Source organism: Rhinolophus hipposideros (genome assembly GCF_964194185.1).
Source record: "Rhinolophus hipposideros genome assembly, chromosome: 14".
In the NCBI taxonomy this organism is placed as follows: domain Eukaryota; kingdom Metazoa; phylum Chordata; class Mammalia; order Chiroptera; family Rhinolophidae; genus Rhinolophus; species Rhinolophus hipposideros.
This window is the reverse complement of record NC_138060.1, coordinates 49,680,618-49,700,616: the sequence shown is the minus strand read 5'-3', so window position 1 is coordinate 49,700,616 and position 19,999 is coordinate 49,680,618. Positions and strand designations below refer to the sequence as shown.

The following is a 19,999-nucleotide window of genomic DNA, read 5'->3' as shown; positions in this document are numbered from 1 at the left end:
GGGTGGCAGTTGGGAGCCCTGAGGTCCCCTGCCTGCCCCACGCCTGGCAGGGTGCCTTCTCTCCCGTCCTCCCCAGTCTCTGTCCCCTCACCTAGGAGGCATTGAATTCCATCGTCTTAAAGGTCCTTCTTGGTTCTGATGTTCAGTGATTTGGGATTCTGAACAGAGTCCTTCTTCTTATTTATGCTGCCTTAATTCTTCAGCCTCTGAGTTCGGAAACGCTGACTAAGGCAAAAAAAAACCGCTTTCAATTCTTGCCCGTTTCAAAAGTACACCATGAATAGATGTTGTAGCTGATTCTTTCCTTGTCACTCAAGCGTGGGTACAAACACGAACGGTCTTGCTGACCAGAGGTGGACTTGTAGCCAGAGAAGCCCCATTGCCACAGGGTGGGGAGAAGGATGTGCGTCAAGGTCATAGAATCATCTTCACTTGGCGTTCTGTATGTCAGGGCTGACCTCCCTCCGAGTAACTCTGCCTGCTCCCTGAGCAGAGGGCCCCCTGGGCCCTGGGAAGGAAGTGAGCCGGAAGTGGAGTGGTTTGGGGACGGTCTGGCCATACGAACATTTGTGGCTTCTTTTCCTTTTTAGTTGATTTGGCCTCCTTGAGGGGGTTTCCACTGCTCCTTCAATCGGAAGTTTTCAACCTGTACAGCCTGTCTGGGGAGTTTCTAGGGGAGACCTTGAGTGGCTCTAGGGATGGGAAAGGAAGAGATGGTGAGTGTTTGGGGGCTATTGTACCTCCGTTTTTATTCTGCCATCGGCCACCTGCATGGTGGGAGGCCACGGGGAGAACACAGCAGCCTGGCCCCTGGGAGCTCCATTGGAAGAGCAGATCCCGGAGAGCAAGGGGATGGCTACTGAATGATAACCTGGCCCACAAAAGACATAGGAAGCCATAACAGTGGCATCTGAGGGCCACCTGAGCCAAGGTGTGCTTTTCCTGGCCGGCTAGTATCCTTGAGCAACCAGATTTTCACTTTTGTCAAGTTGTGGCTGAAAGAAAAATCAGGAAATTCCCTTGAAGTTGCATAGTTGTGTTTTAGATAATGTTTCTTCTTCCAGCATATTATAAAAGCAAAGCAGAAAGATATTAAAAAAAAAAGTGAAAATCACTCATTTCTATCACCGAGACAAATGCTAACATTTGAGATCTTTTTATGATACTTGGGTTGTAGTGTAAGCTCAATTTTACATCTGGCTGCTTTTTTACTTAACACAGGTATGTTTTCCTCTGACTGTTTTTAAATGAAAGATAGAGAGGCATTCACAAAGATACGAAGTGGGCTAGGCTTTCTCTAGTTTCCTCTGAAATGTCTGCATTGCTGATCTCATGTCTGCCTGTCTGTCTCTGTCAGGATATGTCTCTTCCATTGTATCTACATCCTTCGCAACGAAGGGCCTTAGTAAGCTGACGTGGAGGCAAGGTGACAGATCTGTAAGCCGTGGTAGTCACAAGTCAGTGATGTGCCCCTGGCACATGTTTTCATGGGAGTTAGGGACCCATGTGAAGGAAGGACAGATGTGGTCGCGGAAGGAGGGAGCGTAACCCTGCTGCATGACCTTGGTCATCTTGCTTGAACTCCTCTCCCCTCAGTCAATATGAGATGCTCCAGGTCAAAGCGAGCTGTGGCATGCTAAGTGGGTGGGTTATTAACACCCTGTAACTGTCATTGTAAAACCCTCCCAGAGCCGTGAGAAACAGACTCTCTCTTTCGTGTATCTGTAATAGCAATGAGTTACCTGCTCTCCAGCCCAGTTTTCGAATGTCTCTCATTTGCTTTAAATGACCTAATCATTAGGTTGCCGTCCTGTGGGCTTGTGTGGGGAGTGACTACCTAGATCTACTTTAGATCAGTGAGGGGTCTCTTTGCCCAGCCCCAGACACAGCCGTCCGGATTTCTCCTTCTCTATGGTAATAGGGCCAGTAACACTCCTACAGGTGCCAGTCCATTTAGCAGAAGGTTCTCTATTAAATGCCAGCCTGCTTTGTAACTTCCGCTCGTGTCTTCTGGTCCAGCCTTGTGGCGCAGCCTCCACAAATGGCTCCTCTTCTCTGTGGCAGCTCTGTGGACATTGGCCTGGAGACCTGAGCCAGGGGCCCGTTCCACACTCCTACCTGCCTTGATCATGTTGGGGTGGGTTCTGGTCTACCTGGACCCGCTTTGATGTGGCACCAAGAAAGCCTAATATCCATGTTTGTGGGAACACACTGAGCCCCCGTGGTTCAGCCTGATAAACATGAAAGAGGCCTTCCAAGCTCTTTTTCACCACATCTCTAAATTATGGGGAGTAAAAAGGGGGCTGTGTGTTAGGAGAGTGGTGGCAGTGGAGAGACAGAAGCTGTTGTTTTAGCCCTGGTGAGCAAAGATCGCTCAGGAAAGTCTTATTCATAGAGCTGGGTTGGCATTGGTGCCACCATGGCAGCCATTCCCACTTTCTTCAATAGTTTTTACCCTGATTTGTTGTTTGTGTACAAATCCAAAGAAACCCTTCCCTGGCAGAAGCCATTGTGAATTTGCTTGATGGCAGTTGCAGCCTTCGGGTTTTTTTTCCTTTTCATGTAAACAGGGATTTCTGTCTGACTTGGTCTCCTTCCAAATGCAGGTGGTGCTTCCCACATTCATTCTGGAGAAGCGATCCTTGCTGGAGATGTATGCAGACTTCATGGCACACCCAGACCTGCTACTGGCCGTAACTGCAGGAGCCACGCCAGAGGAGAGGGTCATTTGCTTCGTGGAGTATTATCTCACAGCCTTCCATGAGGGCCGCAAGGGGGCGTTGGCCAAGAAGCCCTACAACCCCATCATTGGTGAGACGTTTCACTGCTCCTGGGAAGTTCCCAAGGACAGCGTCCAGCCAAAGAGGACTGCTCCCCACTCTCCTCCCGGCCACGAACCCCCAATGGCCAATGACCCTTCCAAAAGCTACAGACTAAGGTTTGTAGCTGAGCAAGTGTCCCATCACCCGCCCATCTCCTGCTTCTATTGTGAGTGCAAGGAGAAGAGACTGTGCATCAACACTCACGTGTGGACCAAAAGCAAGTTCCTGGGCATGTCCGTGGGGGTCTCCATGATAGGCGAAGGTAAGCCATGTCGTATGTTTGATGGAGTTTCACTCTTACACAGTGACATTTGTATACGTGATGGATGATTTTGTGTGTGTTCTTTGTATTTTGTTTTGAAATTGTCTGGGGGGGGGCGGGGCGTGGACAGGAGGGATGAATTTTGTTACTTGAAGACCAGGTCCTGGTGATTTCCCAGTGACACCAAAGTGATGGACGAGGTGGGATACAGCTGATTGCTTAACTCGCCGCCCACCTGGATCTTTACATGTTGTGCGCATGTGTGTGAACCGCCTTACATCCGCTTTATTTTCAGATTTGCATGCATATTAGAGTTGGCTCCAAATCCGTGAGACACACTTTTATTTATTCTCAATGGTTTCTCTGGCTCAGAGACAATGAGGATAATAGTACTGCCTATTCAAAACGTGCTCCTAAAATTCCCAAGGCAAATCTCTGGACTCTGTGCTACAGAGTCTGAAGGAAGAACACAGTGTAATCAAACCACTCCTAGATTACACGTATCTGTTTTAGCAAATAGCTGTGAATGAAGTTGACTCATTGTTGAAGAAACCTATAATATTCTTGTTAAATTCAAGCATCTGTATTAGTGGTTCTTTAACTTTTTTTTGAGTCACAAATCCTTTTGAGACGCTAAGGCAATAGATTCATTTCTCAGGAAAAAAAAAATCCAACCCACAGTTTGGCTTTCAGTTTCATGGAGTGCATGGATACTTGGAAGCCCTTCCCAAACCCCATGAAATAAGAACACCATTCACTTAGCACATTTTTATTCAGCATCGACTAGATGCCAGACACTGTCTTAAGAGCTATAGATACTTCTATGCACAAAGCAGACCAAAAAAGTCTCTGTCTTCATGAAGCTTCTATTCTATTCTACTAGGGAAATAGAAGTATGTTTGTTGTGTTGGAAAGTATTTTCCAACTATGGAGAAAAACAAAGCAGAGAAGGGACCTGGAAGTGGTGGGGAGAGGGCAGTGGAGCTTTAGGGTGGGATGGGATAGCAGCGGGGAAGGCCTCACTAAGGTGACATTTGAGCAAAGACCTGAAGTGGGTGATAAAGGACAAGGTGACCAGGGGAAGAATGTGTGCAACAGAAGAACCAGGCGTAGGTCCCGACATGTGGGTGGGAGATGGGAAGCCCGTATGCCTGGAGCAGAGTGAATGAGGCAGGGATTGGAGAAGACAAGGTCAGAGAGGAGACTGTGGCCAGGTCACGTCGGGCCGTGGAGCCATTGCTAGAGGTGTTGGCTTTTCTACTGAGTGAGCTGTGAAGCCATTGAGGGTTTTGAGCAAAAGAGTATCATGATCTGACTTATCATTTAGGAAGATTGTTTCAGCTGCTTGTTGAAAATAGACCATAAGAGGGGTAAAGATGGAAGCAAGGAGACCAGTCAGGAGATTATGATAATAATCCAGGCCAGAGATGCTGTTGGCTTGGACTCGGGTGGAAATGGTGGAAGAGGTAAAACGTGGTAAGTCTGGGTGGCTTCTGAAGTATAGTGATCCGAAAGGTTCTGCCTGTGGATGGGACGTGCGTATGAGAGAAAGGAGACGCCAAGGCTTCTGAGCTGAGCTACCTGAAGGACAGAATAGCCATTAATTGAGGTGGGAAGACAAAGGCTGGGGGAGGGAGAGCTAGTTTAGAGGGAGAGTATAGGAGCTCAGTTCGGTTGTGTTATGGGGTAGGCATTCAAGCAGAGTGCTTGAGTTGACAGTTGTATATACAGGCTGGGGTTCTGGGGGGAGGTCCCCGCTGAGGTAAAAATTTGTAATTTAAGACCTTGAGCACCAATCCCCACAGCCCTCCAGCATTCAGATGTCCAAAAAATGAAGAGCACCAGTCAAGGAAACTGGGCTGGGGGCTGGAGAAGTAGATGGGATGGAAAGATGAACTTCCTGTAAGCCAACGGGATACCTGAAACCACAGATAGCACCAATCGCTACATGTGCTGTTGTTTCCCATACACATATACCTATGATACGTTTAAATTACTCTTGTGCTTTGGGTTAATCTGATAACCCAGAGAACTACGAAGTGACTAGCGAGCGGATAGGATATATAGTGTGGATACACTGGACGAAGGGGTGATTCATGTCCCAGATGGGACTGAGCGAGTCAGCATGAGACCAGGAGAGACAGAAATTCCTGCCCTTGGGGAGCTGACGTTCTAATAGATGATGAGTCAGACAGAAGACACGATACGTGCAAGAAATCTGCAATGGCAGGTGATGGCTGGGTCTAACGAGACAAAGCAGAAAAGGATGACCGTGGGTATGTTGCAATTTCTAATAGGGCGACCTCGAGGAGAACGGAACCTTTGCGTAAAGGCTTGAAGAAGGGGAGAGAGTAAGCCATGGAGATGGCTTAAGGAAGGGTGTTCTTAGCAGAAACAACAGCAAGTCGAATACCTGAAGTGTGAGTGTGTGGCTGGGTCCTCTGAGAACATCCTTGAGGCCCATGAGGCTGGAGCAGAGTGAGTGGGGGATCAGGTAGACGAGACAAGGTCAGAGAGCAGGGGCCAGATCATGGGGACTGGTTTGGGGGGCCTGGAGGGACTTGGCTTTTTCTCTGAGTGAGATGGGGGTCAGTGGAGGGTGGATATGATTTTGGCAGCATCCTCATGGCTGCTGGTGTGAAGACTAGACTGAAGGTGGGAATGGGGAGGGCTCTGTGGCAAAGCTAGAAGTAGGCAGACAAGTTGTTTCTTTTCTCTTCCTCCCTCCTACACACACACACACACACACACACACACACACACATATATACACACACACACACTCACACTTTAAATCTGAGATAATAAGTGCGCTATGGATATAATAGCGTCTGATAAAACCAAATGTATTTTCTGGTACACAGAAAGTATTCAAGTTCCTTTCTGGGTATTTCCCTGCACTCAGCAGAAACACCTGTTGCCACAGGTGAACGCGTGGGAAAACCACAGACACTTAAATTAGGGCATATGAGTAGGCTGGACACCTCCCAGTCTCTGAGACCCCAAAGCAAGGATTCTTTTTTTTTAAAAAAAAGATTTTATTGGCGAAGGGGAACAGGACTTTATTGGGGAACAGTGTGTACTTCCAGGCCTTTTTTCCAAGTCAAGTTGTTGTCCTTTCAATCCTAGTTGTGGAGAGCGCAGCTCAGCTCCAGGTCCAGTTGCCGTTGCTAGTTGCAGGGGGTGCAGCCCACCATCCCTTGCAGGAGTGGAAACGGCAACCTTGTGGTTGAGAGGATGCGCTCCAACCAACTGAGCCATCTGGGAGCTCAGTGGCAGCTCAGCTCACGGTGCCGTCCGTGTTCAATCTTAGTTGCAGGGGGCAGAGCCCACCATCCCTTGTGGGACTCGAGGAATTGAACTGGCAACCTTGTGGTTGAGAGCCCACTGGCCCATGTGGGAATCAAACCGGCAGCCTTTGGAGTTAGGAGCATGGAGCTCTAACTGCCTGAGCCACCGGCCCGGCCCCAAAGCAGGGATTCTTGATATAGAAGAATATCTGGAAATTTTCCCCAATGGTAACGATTTGCAAATCTGTTTCTAATGATTTAGGGACTTCTTCTGAGAAATGCAAGTCTTTCTGTAGCCTCTGTGATGCTTCCTTTTCTCACCAAATAGCAGGTGCCCCACCCGCCCACCCACAGCCATCCATCCACCAGAGGTCTGGGCTCTGGTGAGGAGTGGGTGGGTAAGAACATAGCCTGTGTGCCTGTTTCAATGCTATTTCTTCCCTCCCAGCCCATTTGCTCTTCTCTCCCATCTTCCTCGATTATCTGTACCCTCATCTATCCTGTCAGCCCTCCCGGGTCTCCAGCCCTTCCATTTAAGCCATATTTCCCTCAGGGCTCCTTCCTTGGCCCAGCAGAATCCATGGCCTCCGTCCATCTCCTCGGGAACTTCACTTGAGAGTGGTGGGGTCCTTGCATCCCTGTTTTCCCCACTCTGTCCCCTGCTGTGAGCCAACAGTTTCCGTTTCTCTTGTTGGTAGTTAAGTGTCTGTGTCTCCATAAGGTCGGTCGTTCTCTGACGTCCCAGCGTCTTAGCTCCCCTGTTCCTGACAGGCTGTTCCTAGGGGCTGGGGCCTGTAATGCCCTCTGCACAGCCCCAGGCACGCTGGGAGATGCAGACAAAGCTCTTCCTGCAGGGGTTAGAAACCATGTAAAGCCCTCTCCTGAGGCCCTCTGCTGTGGCCATTCCTGAAGCTGAATTAGAATTTGCTGTTCACACTTTTTCTACCTGCCTGAAAATTCAACTTAGAACTTCTCAGGAGAGTGTTGAAATCAAGAAGGAAATTCTGAAAAGAGACTCGGGTAGGCTCGCTCCCTGGACATAGCCCTTCTTAGCCACCCACTCAGTGTGTTCCTGGTGTGGACAGACCTGGGACAGGTCAGGGGACCGCTGGGCTCATTCTTGAAGACCTTAAGTTTGCCATCTGAGTCCTTCAGTAGCCACGCCCGCCTTCATATTAATTACGTGTTCACTCTGTGACACACATGATCTTATTTTGCCACACAAAATACTTCCAAGAATCCCCAAACTTCAAAGCAAAAGGTTCTGGTTCCTGTACTCAGAGCTCCTTTGGACAGCAGGCATTGGAAGGTGGGATGTTTTTCTTTTTCTCACGTATTTCCTGCACGGATCCAGCCACCCTTCCATGAATTGGTTGATTGTGTTTGAAGTAACCTTTTTTTCAACCCCTCATTTTAAACTTTAGATCTTAGATGGGTCCCCTTGAAATTTTGTACATGGGCTTTTTTTTAAAATTACACCTTAGGCTGTGGCATATTTGGCTATAATAAAATGCCATTATGAGGTTCTTCATTATGCCTTGAAATCACTTAGATTGCAGCTCAGAGCCTACCCCACCCCCCACGGTTCCTGAGCTCTGACACTGAAAGCCCCTAATTGAGACGTGTTCAGTCACCCCACCAGCTATGTCCATGGGGAAGCAGAGGCCCCTCTCCTCATTACCTCCACCCTGCTGGTGAGCCAAGGCCTATTCAGCTGCTCTCACAACCCGCCTCCCTCCCCCCCCCCCCCCCCCCCCCCCCGCCCCAAACACCAGAGCTGGTGCTCAGCAAATGGCACAGCCTCTTAATTGAGTCTGTAGGGAAAGGCAATTAGTTCTAGTAAGAGAAGTGACACGTTTGCTCGGTGCTGATGAATGTGGATGCCGCTGATGCCTGCAGACCAATTCCCCAGAGCTACTCTCTGTGATTCTGTGCTTTCCAGAGTAAACGTGCTCTCAGACTATTTTGGTTCCTCGGATTGAGATCGGGTACAAAATTATTTTAAATTTATCAGTTTGAAAATTTTAATGCTTGGCCTTATGTTTATTGATAAATCAGGTTGTGGGGATTTGAAATGCGTGTGTCTCATCTTGAGGATGGAAAGATTGATTTGTTTTTGTTTTTGGGGGGCATTTTTCAGCTCCTCTCAGCTCTTAGGCTGATGCAAAAGTAGCTTTCATTTGTGATCCCATCCATAAGTCTAGTTTTAATATATTTGGTCTTTTGTTCCTATTAGGGGCAGGTATTTTTTTGTGCAACCGTGAAAAAAGGAGTTAGTGTTGAGAAGCCTTTACAGGTGATTTAATGAGCGAGCACCCATTTATAGATTTTCAGAAAAGAGCCAAAGGAATGTGATCTGGCCAGTGCCTTCAAACCAGCTTCGCTGTGCAGCTCACTGACTTCTGGGAATTTGACAGCAATTTCACCTTGGTTTAGAAGAGATTTCTCTAAAGATGACTGGCATCTAAGGATGCCTCCCATCTATCTCTTCATCCCACCGCCAGACTTTGTGATTTCCTCTCTATTCTCAAATGGAAATACTGTCGTTAAGAATCCACCCATCAAGACAGCTGGTTTAAAGAGAGAGGAGTGATTAGGATATAAAACGTTCGGTATCATGGTGGTGTATCATCAGGCTGTGTGCTTGGAGCTGAGTTTCAGAATTGCCTTCCCATCCTCACCACAACCCTGTGAAGCACAGGCACCATTATCCCTGGTGATGAAACTGAGATGAGGAAACTGAGTCACAGAGAAGTTAAGATCACCAGGCTGGTGAGTGACTTGGAATGATCCTCTAAGAACTCATCCAGGTCTTTAAAAAACGGTGTGGCATATTCTCTATGTAAATCTGTTGGAAAGAAAACATCAGTTGTATGGGCCTACCTTGCTAAGGTTGTATTAGTGAATGAGACCAAGAAGACTGAGCATGTGCAGCTCATGGCTGTGTGTGGTCCTGATCTGAAGGGAGAGGCTGCTGGCAAGATATACAAATGGGCAAGAGTCCGCAGGTACTCCCAGTTAAGGACAGGAAGTGCTGACCACAAGACAGGGACACCACACACATCAGGGAGGAAGGGGTGCTGTCAGAGAGACACATTGGCCACCTGGGAGGATTTCCCTACCAAGTGGTCCATGGGAACAGAGGGCAGGGGGACCGTCTTCTTTGAGGCCTCGAAGGCGGGGTGACTAACATCCTCTAAGGGGCTGGGGCTTCTCCCCGCTGCCAGGAGACTGAGATTGTGGCTGGCATTCGAGGAACCAGGTGGCGTGTGAGTAGAACTGGGGCAGGAAGGGGAATCCGAGGTGACCTCTTTCTTTTCAACTTTTACTTCTGGTTCTTCTTGACAGTTGGTCTCATGTTTGTGTTTGGCGTTAGCTACACTTTTCCGTCTGCTTTGGGCTGTCTTTTCAAGCAACCTAATTCAGGGAAGTCAGACACAAAGCAGGTTGGGAAACAGGAAAGAGAGATCAGGCTTGGCCATTCTCCTCCTGATCAGAAGGGTCCTGATCAGAAACTATAAGGACTGAGACACTGGTGTCTGACTCAGTGCCCTTGATAATCGCCCAGAATGAGCTGAAGTGGAGCTGTGAGGGCAGGTGTACAGGGAGCTCAGCCCCAGTGCTGGGAAGAGATGCCGAGAATGTGCCGGATACAGAACAACTCAGGGCCTCTGCCAGCCTGCACGGTGGGCCTCCGTGTGAAGTGAAATGCTGCCTGTTAACACAGAGGCAGCCCTGTGGGTGGCCGGCCAGACGAGCCAAAGCAAGGGCTGGATTTCAGCCCTCGCTGGGCACCTGCGTGCACTTCACAAACTATTTAGCAGCTCTGGGAGTTTGTGTGTTTTTTTTGGGGGGGAGGGGGCCTTCATATCAGCCTTTGGGAATTTAATGAAAACTGTGACCCTTTTCCCTAGAAAAATAGACAACCCACCCACATACTTTTGCATTGTTTAAAGAGGATTAAACCTATTCATCCTTAATGCTTGGGTCCTAGGATGGAGAACCCCTGATCTAGGTAGAGATGGGTGGGTTATGCGTGCCGAGCTCCAGTGCATGGCCGATACCCTCCTGGGTTGCTGACAGCAGCTGCCCAGTCTGATTTCTTGAATTGAAGTTGTCTCTGTTGCTCTGAGGATAAAGTCAAAACGCCTTAACATTCTTTTTTGCAGTTTGAAACACAAGGTCTGGACCCTCCTGACTTGGCCATACCTGTACACACCATCCCCCGTTCTGCCCGTGGGCCCTTTTCTCAGCCCCTTCGTGTCACCAGGTTCCTTCCCATTACCTGGCCTTTGCACATACCTTTCCTTCTGCCTGGGATTATTTTCCTTTTCCCCTTCACCTACTCAACTCTCATCCAGCTCAAGTGTCCCTTCTTCAGGGAAACCTCCCTTCCAGGCCAACTCCTGTTGGAGGCATCCATGCCTTCTTCACAGTTTGTGTTTGCTTGGTGACTAATTAATGTCCACCTTTCCGTTGTGCTCCTTGAGGGCAGGCACTGGGTCTGTCTTGTTCACCACTGTATTCTCAGCGCCTCACACACTGCCTGGCACACAGTAGGGCACACAGTGAATAAATACATGGCGAAGGAGGGAGACCTAGAGCCCCCGGCAGGAGGCCGTGTGGCCCCAGCTGCCTTCTCGTGTGTCTGTGCCTAATTCTTCCCTCGTCTCTCCCTGGAGGTGTGCTGAGGCTCCTGGAACACGAGGAGGAGTACGTGTTCACCCTGCCTAGTGCCTACGCTCGCTCTATTCTCACCATTCCCTGGTTGGAGCTTGGAGGAAAAGTCAGCATCAGCTGTGCCAAGACTGGCTACTCGGCCACCGTGATATTCCACACGAAGCCTTTCTACGGAGGGAAAGTTCACAGGTAGGAGCCGGCCGGGGGGGCTCCAACTTTGTCTCATCACAATGCTCTGAGTTTCTTTTCTCTTTCAGAAATTGATTTCTGGCCATAGGATTAGTTAAAAATCAAGATAAAGTTGTTAATATCTTTTTGTCAAAAGAACTGCTGCTTTGTTCCCCCCTCACATGACAGTTTTTTGAACCCTCCCCCATGTAAATTTATGGTGAAATCCTTTGGTGATGTATTGGCAAAGCACACCCGAGAATAAAAGGCACTTTTGTTACAATAAACTTTCCCTTCTGAGGCTGCAGCCAGTTTCTCTGTCCTGAAGCAATTTGATCTTCACTCGGACACTGCCTGTGAGCTTCCCATTTCATGCTGTCTTGGCTCCACTAAACGTCCTGAATCCCATATCGTCTGTGAGGTCAGAACCATTTATTTCCTTTAGAAACTGGGAAGCTCAATCCCACAAAATCCTGCGGCTTGCGGAAGCGCTATGTTGGTTTCCCTGCTCCAGTTATTAGAAAGCCCTTCTTCAGAGTTGATCCCTGTATAAACAAGCTCCCACATCTGCCCTTTCTCTTGGAAAGGGTCCTGTATGACATTCACGTGAGGATGTCGGAGCGTGGCATGGGAAAGCGGATGCCTTCCATGGCCATTCCAGAGCCAGACCCACCGGCTCACAAGCTGATCGTGCGCACTTCTCCGCAGCTCCACACCCCTTCATACCAAGTTGGTAGCTTGCAGTCAGCTGAGATGGGGCCACACAGAAATTGGCAAATGCTATGAATCAGGTTGTTATAACTTGAGCAGCACACCACTGACACCCTTCCACAGTGCGCAGCCTAGAGCTTTTTGCCTCGCCACCGAGGAACTCGGGCTGTGTTCAGGCTCAGGGACACAGCTGCTAAGCCTATGTTTGAAAACTAAATCCAACCTGCGCTGGGCCATTAGGAAGAGAGGAGCTTGGCTCCTAGTCCTGGCTGTTTGGAGCAGGCTTCCCTGATTCTGCTCTGTTCCTCTGACTGCAACAAGCCTCAAGGTAGAGATGGAGCTGGGCTCTGCGTTCACCCAGAGCTGGAGACCTGGAGCTCCCTCAGGCCAGGCAGGTGAAGCGAGAGACCACAAATCTCCACAACCGTCTTCTAAAAGCCGGGCTGAAGGTGGTCCCTCCGAGCCGCTGCTGTGTTGGAAGGTATTGGTGCAAGGCCGAGAGGCTAGTTTCTGCTCGGCCTTCGTACAGAACGTGCGGTGAACATTTCTGTCCTCCTCTGGTGGGCTTGTGAGCAGCCGTGTTTGACCCACAGTCTGATTTGACCTTGTTTAGGGATTGAAAAGTTCTCCGTACACTCACACTTTCTTGGTGGTTAAAATGTAGCACTTTTAGATGCAGTTTGGGGACGGGGTGGTGGTGGGGGTGGGGTGGGGGAGGAAAAGGGTATATTTTGTTTTATTTTTACTGAATTTACTGCTGGATTTCCACCCCCGTGATAACAACTTACATAACCTTTCCATATTATCAAACCTTAAAATGAATATTGCTATATTACCATTAACTTGTCTACAGACTTTATTCAACTCTTGCCAATTTTCCACCAATGCCTTCTTTTTCTGCTCAAGGACATTAGGTCACATCATGTTAAGGGCTAGTCTTTGAGCAAAACAGCCAAAAACTATTCCTCGTCCCCTACTCCCCTCAAGAAAAAAAACCAAATCTCTAAATGTGAGTCTACCTTTTGTGAATCTACCTTTTGAAGTCAGTCTCTGTGTTTCGATCATCTCTCAAAGCATGTTCATTTGACCTATTTCATCCAGGGTCACGGCAGAAGTGAAGCACAACCCCACGAACACCATTGTCTGTAAAGCCCAAGGGGAGTGGAACGGCACCTTAGAGTTCACCTACAGCAACGGGGAGACCAAAGTCATCGACACGACCACCTTGCCGGTGTCCCGTAAGAAGATCCGACCTCTGGAGAAGCAGGGCCCCATGGAGTCCAGGTGGGGATCCGGCTGCTTCTCTCCCGCTTAGTTGTCTTGAGGCTCAACCCAGGGGACAAACAAGGAAGCTGTAGAAAGCTCAGCTAATAGAAATGGGTCAGAAATCACGTTCTTCTGAAGTGTGGAGATATTTGCGTTTTCTACTGTGCACCACTTAGGAGTAGATCCTTTGTATAGCTTTCAGTGTCATTGTTCTGCACGTAGGGGGTGGAGTATGGAGCCCAGCCTACTGGGCAGTAGTAGCAGGACAGGGGACGGATGGCGTCAGGAAAGAAAGCCATCCCCTTGACCACACCACCTCTGATGAAGCCTTCCCTGAGCCAGGGACTCTGGCTCATATCATGGCGTGGCTGTAGTGTCATGTTTGACCATTGAAAACAAAACTGATTCCCTAGTGTTGTTCATGCAAGGATCGAGTAGGTTAGCTGCTCCTCATTAAGGTTCTTTGCTGCCTCAGTTAGCCCAGGGGAACTCAGAATTCAGCCTGGAGCAGGGATGGCGTCTGGTACCAGAGTACCTGTTTTTGTCACATATATGTGGATGTTACTGAAACATGGGGTTAAACTAGGGGGCAATCAAGCCCAGTGCACCTTGTTTTCCAGAGGAAACAGCCATGGGAGGTGGAGTGGCAGGTCCAGGGGCGCCCTCGCTGCTCAGAGCATCTGATCGCACTCACGTTGCTGGGTCTTCCAGGCCTTACCTGCAGAGGCAGAGGAGGCACCATCTACGTGGCTAGCTGGGCCACTGGTTAGCCCAGTTACCGTATCTCAGCCCTCACAGTGGTGCCAGGCCTCAGGGTAAGGCTCCCAGGCCTCACTCAGTTAGCTTCCTTGCAGGGGAACCCCTGCCCCATTACGACCCCGGTGAGTAAAGGCAGAGCCAGTATCCAGTGATGCCAGCCACACCTTGGCTCAGCCACTTACCAGCCCTTTGCCATGACCCCCCCCCTTCTCAGGGAGGGCTCCCCTTGGCTCCCTTTTTGTTTTTCTCACTGACCTTCTCCTATCCTCCCCACCTGAAAGCTCCCTTACCTTTCTGCTTTCTCTCTTGGCTTAAAGTTCAGAGCCTTTCCCAGATGAGCCCCCAACCATCCCCTCTCTCAGATAGTGCACTTGATGGGGTCCCTGTGTATGTCTGGCCAGTGCTTCACCTGGGGCCCATTCTTGTCCCACACCCCTTTTCCAGTCCTTGGGGGTTCTCTGCTCTCTAAACTTGGGACGTATCATGGGAGGGCCTGCCCTTGAGAGCCCCCTACCCCTCTGGATGTCTTTGTGCTCAGCCCCTCCCTCAGCACCAGATGTGTGTTGAGGATGTGGGTGATGAAAAAGACTGACAGGAGCCAGCACTCAGCCCCTCACTTTCCTCCCCTCCCCTCACTGTACCGTTTTGGCCAGTCTTTTTCCCCTCTTGTCAGTTATCAGGGCACAGTAGCAAGAGCAAGGGCTGAGGCCCGTCAGAGCTGGCTCTATGTCCTAGTTTCAGAAGTTTCTTGCTGTAAAATGGGAGGCAGAGCCTCAGCCTCTCTGGGTCTCTGTACCGTGGGACTCGGGGCAGGTCCGGTGGGCAGGCTGGGCTTGCAGGAGCTCGACCCTCGTTAATTCCTCCGATCCCTTCTCGCTTTGCTGGCAGCCAGTCTGATCCTGCCAGCGCTCAAGCTTCCTGCTCCGTGAGGGCCTCCCGTGGTCAGGGTCAAGGGCTGTGGGAGTGCTCCCTGGCCCAGGGTCTAACGAACCGGCTCAGGTGGTTCCTCTTTTGTGAAATCCCACGTGTCCTGATGTATTTAAGTGAGGACGTGCATGGGTGGTGGTGTCCTGCTCTCCCTCAGTTCTTTTCCTCACCCTCTACAAGTGTATGAATCAGGGATGGTCCTGGCACACTTCTGAGGAAAGCTGCCCATTAAACGGGAGCACTCTAGATGGGCTTCTATAACGAATGAATGCGGCAGAGACGTCACTTTCCATGTAGACGCGGGGGAGATGACAAGCCTGCAGCACGAACACACTCACACTTGCTCACCCTGGTCTGTACCTCCTAAGGCCAGGCTCCCTTGTGGGAAAGCAGCCATTGTTTGTATCTACCAGTTTGGTGACCCTGGGCAATTCACTTCATCTTCTATAGACCTCATTTTTCTCCTCTTTAAAATGGGATGACAATATAGCATCTGTATCATTGGGTTCTTGTGATGATTAAATGAGTTTATATATAAAATGCTTCGAAATATGGTAAATGCCACGTAAGCGCCTGCTGTTATTGCTGTTTAAAGCAGTAATAGTACTACTGCTCACTACTGCTGTTATTACTAGATTCAATCCCTAGACACCGAGAGGCGTGCTGCTCAGGCCAGAGGAGAGTGGATACAGCATGGACCTACAGCCTGGCAGCCCTGGGTTCAAGTCCTGGCTCTAGGGGTCTCTGAGGCACCGGGAATGCGCTACCCCTACAGACGGCCTGCCCAGATACCCCCTCCTAGCCGAGGATGGTTATCCTCAAACCTGCTGTCCGTGCCTGATGCTTTCCTCTCCTCCACGCATCCCCAGGAACCTCTGGCGGGAGGTGACCCGATACCTGAGGCTCGGGGACATAGACGCTGCCACTGAGCAAAAGCGGCGCCTGGAGGAAAAGCAGCGGGTGGAAGAACGGAAAAGAGAAAGCCTCCGCACCCCGTGGCAGCCCAAGTATTTTATCCAGGAGGTAACTCTGCTGTCTGTCATTAGGCGCTAGTCCTGGGTGAGGGGCAGATGGATTTGTCTGGCTAATGCAGCGGTTTGGATGAAAGAGGACAGGGCAGGGGAGGTCCTGGGAAGGTTTGGGGCAGCTTGGCTCTGGCTCCAGCTTTGGGGCAGGCTGTTCTGTGGGCAGAACTGAGCACCTGGCACTGCCCCTCTGGCAGCCTCCACCAGAGAAGCCCATCAGCCTGCCAGGGAGGGCAAGGAATGGGACTGCAGACTTGGATGCTGTCCTACTTAAACAAAACAAACAAAAATCACCAGTCATACCCCCTGCTACTTTGTCATTCACAACAAGTCAGTCATGAAGCCCCTCACGGCCCATCTCCACACGGGGTGGGCTAGAACCTTTGTAATTGAGCGCTGCCTTTCAGAGCTTTGCCTCCTGTGGGCCACACGGGATGGTTATGCTAGGACAGGCCAGTGAGTCCTGTCCCTAAAATGCTGCTGCTGTCATCCAGGAAAGTGACACTGGAAGGCAGAAATTATATCCACATGACTGCCCACCCACGGGGTAAGTGAGTAAGGCACTGTGTGCCCAGTTGAGGCCCTTATACTTTTGAAGTAGCTTGTGGAGCAATTAGGGAGCATTCTGAGAACAGAACTGGAAATACTGCAAGTGTAGGAGCCACAGTTGTTAAGGCAGGACCCTCAGGAGCCTGGCAGCATCAATGAGAGCAACAGGCGGGCAAGGACTGGGGCAGATGTGAGAGTCCACAACCCAAGGGTGAGATGCCACTTACTCCCAGGTGATCACAAACTGTCCAGTTCATCACGAGAAGCCAGAAATCTGGATTTTAATGAGAAATCTGTTATTCACTGGTGTGACATAATCTTAAAACAGTTAAACACTGAGAGCCAACTGAAATTATGTCTGGCCTTTTTTTGGCGCAGGTGCTGCTGTCTGATTTATACTACAAGGAAGGGTTGTTCTGTGTAGCTAGAAAACTGTGGGGTGAGGTAGTGACCTCTGGTCAGGAGCAGGAAACAGCCGCTGTCCCCCAGAGCTAGGGCTGTGGACTGAATGGAGACTCCAGGGTTGGATTCTGGCTCAGACAGGCAGCCTGCTTGGGGAGATTCTGCCTTTATGAGGCGGAGTGGGAACCCTGTCTGGCAGTCTTGCCCAGGTGAGGTGAATCTGTATTAGTCAGGGTTCTCCACAGAAACAGAACCAATAGGAGACATAAATACATATAGATTTATTATGAGGAACTGGCTTCCGAGATTGCAGAGGCTGCAAAGGATCTGCCGTTTGTAAACTGGAGACCCCAGGAAGCCAATGGTGCAATCCAGTCTAAGTCTGAAGGCTTGAGGACCAGGGGAACGCAGCTCAGAGAGGGCTCATCTCAGAGAAGATGAGATGTCCCAATTGAAGGAGTGAGGCAGGAAAAAAGGGCAAATTCTTCCTTCCTCTACCTTTTTATCTTTTTAGGCCCTGGGGAGGGGACTCTCCTTTGCTGAGTGCACCAATTCAAATAAGAATCTCATCCATAACACCATCATAGAAACATCCAGAAGTCATGTTACTCTGGGCACCCCGTGGCCAGCCAAGCTGACACATAAAACGAACCATCACAGAATCCCTCTAGGATCCTTCTGTGATGTTGATTTGGTCTCTCTGAGACTAGTTTGCCTGGCTTCCGTGGAAAGTTGCACATTAAAACACAAAATGACTAATTCTTCCTGCTGGGATTGATAAAAGCCACTATGTTCATAACAGAAGGTTTGAGGATATGTAAAGGATACAAATCACCCCAAAACCAGAATTGTGACCATTCAGTGTATTCCCTTCTAGTCTAGAACCGGCGTGTGTACACCGTTTTGCTTCTTGCTTTTTTCTCAGTGATACCATGTTTCCCCGAAAATTAGATCTAGCCGGACTATCAGCTTTAATGCGTCTTTTGGAGCAAAAATCAATATAAGACCCAGTCTTCTTTTACTATAATAATATAATACCAGGTCTTATATTAATTTTTGCCCCAAAAGACACATTAGAGCTGAGTCTGGCTAGGTCTGATTTTAGGGGAAACACGTACGTGATTGGTGTCACTTTCCTGTGTGCTGACTGACCTGCTGGAGAGCCTGGCCTAGGCAGTTGCCCCAGGCTGGTGGGCTGTAAACCACTGGTTGGAGCAAATTCCTCTTATGCAGGCCTTTGCCTTTTCTCTCCTGTCTGTTCATCCAACATCCCCTTTTTCCTGTCCTGCCATTTCCAAGGGCTTTTTTCTTTTTACCAACTCATCTTCCTTAAAGTAAACCAACAAATCCCCTCTTCTTCTGTTATTTTGGTCATTTTGTGGGGTGTCCTACTGAAATGCCACGATGTGAAGATCATACGGGCACCAAAAGGCAACTGGGCTGAGGTGGAAAGGTGAGACTAGTGGCCTCGCAGGGCTGAGAGACATCGACCAGGAACAAGGCAGACACACCACACACAATGGTCATGTCCTGAACGGAGCTCCCAGCCACTGCTGGGGCGCTCAGCTTCCAGCAGCAGGGGCTGGGACTCTCCTACCTTCTCCCCTTTGCCTGCCGAGAGGTCTCCATGTCATGTCTCCTTCCTTCTCTTACAGGGTGACGGCTGGGTCTACTTCAATCCCCTTTGGAAGGCATACTGATGGGGTAGAGGTACAGAGCCTTCAGAAAGAGCCCTGCTTTTGTAGGAATTAAAGTGGTACAGTATCAAAATTCTGCTGGTATTCATGGAGACCTCTTGATATCATTCAAGAAATGGTACCCAAGAGACATTATATACTGTGAAAATGCACCCCCAAACTCTACTATAGGATTGAACTTATTCAAGAGCCATTTGGGGCATATGTGTGTACACAGGTCTGTGTGTGAGCTCTCGGCATACTACGTGTTCACACACATGCATTATGTATATGTCTGCTGGGTATTATTACACATGTAAATACTGCACTTACCAAGATTTAAGTGGGTAATTATGAGCTCCTTTTTATCCTATGAGGTTTGGTGTTTTCTATTTTTCACTTTGCCAAAAATGTTTTGCACTCACACAGGTATTCTCATGTAGTCAACTCCTGTCAAAACCCAGGTGAATTGGCATGGCCTAGTTGACATCCATCTGGTAGAAAGTGGCTCATTCCTGGTAGAAATGTAAGTGGCTGTCATTTCAAAATTATTGTTGTGATCCCCACCTCCCTCCACACTTCAGCATTTTGTTTGTCCACACTCACAAAAGATAACCTGCTACTTCCTGCTGGATGGGAAGTGGGCAGGAAGCTATTAAATGTTTCTGCCAGAGCCTTCCAGGATGGAGCACCTCTGGGAGAGCCTAGGGCCAGGCCCACCTTGGAATTTTCCTCCCCTCTACTTGCCCCGAAACCTTTCTGACAATTTCTCGTGCTCAAAGTACTAGTCACACACTTTTCAGAAGCTGCTTCTTTTACAGTAGAAAACAAGTCACATGGAGACTTCACTACTTTTATGACAAAAAAGGGCTTAAGACATTACATACACGCCTCCATATACAAACGTGCACATCACAGCCTCAATCTTATATCTAGTTTGGGGAAAGAGGAAAGAATTTCCTGTGGATTTTTTTTCTTTTTAGCGCACCTCTATTATTTGATCCAAACTCCACAAGAAAACCACTGTGATTAAAACATCCATAAAGCCTGCACAGGTGTTCCATGGTTTCAGTTGAATTTCAGTCCTCAGCCTTTACAAATGAGGTCAAGACATGACTAGAATATAAAACAAGGAAAAAATGATGTATTTGATTTTTGCTCAATGCTTAATTTATTTTTTACTGTGCCACTCTGAGACTATTTATAAAATCCAGTAGCATGAATGCTTCTCTGTAGTAATACTAATTTTGTGCCTTTTGTCTGCTTTCCTAAGACCAATTGTTCACACTTTGTAGATATTAGACAAATATATTTCGATTAAATACTATACCTGTGTCTGTGTTTTATTAGGGATTCAAAAGTTCTGTTGGAATTGGTGGCTCTGAATGAGCTTAAATTTTTTTGGTGAGATAGTATTAATTTGATGTGAACAGGAATCTATTTACATCAAAACAGTGTTTCA

At 48.8% G+C, this 19,999-nt stretch overlaps 1 protein-coding gene across 3 annotated transcripts in view; it reads left to right on the top strand.

The window, feature by feature from the left end:
• The window catches only part of OSBPL10 (oxysterol binding protein like 10), a 257,267-nt gene extending 237,403 nt beyond the window's left edge, over window positions 1-19,864 (top strand). For all 3 annotated transcript variants that reach the window (XM_081073386.1, XM_081073388.1, XM_081073387.1), the window contains 5 exons: window positions 2,607-3,084; window positions 11,057-11,243; window positions 13,035-13,217; window positions 15,755-15,908; window positions 18,517-19,864. In XM_081073386.1, the coding sequence (XP_080929512.1) occupies window positions 2,607-3,084; window positions 11,057-11,243; window positions 13,035-13,217; window positions 15,755-15,908; window positions 18,517-18,561 (1,047 nt within the window). In that variant the 3' untranslated portion in view covers window positions 18,562-19,864. The remainder of the gene's footprint in view (window positions 1-2,606; window positions 3,085-11,056; window positions 11,244-13,034; window positions 13,218-15,754; window positions 15,909-18,516) is intronic.
• The last annotated feature ends 135 nt before the right edge of the window (window positions 19,865-19,999 follow it).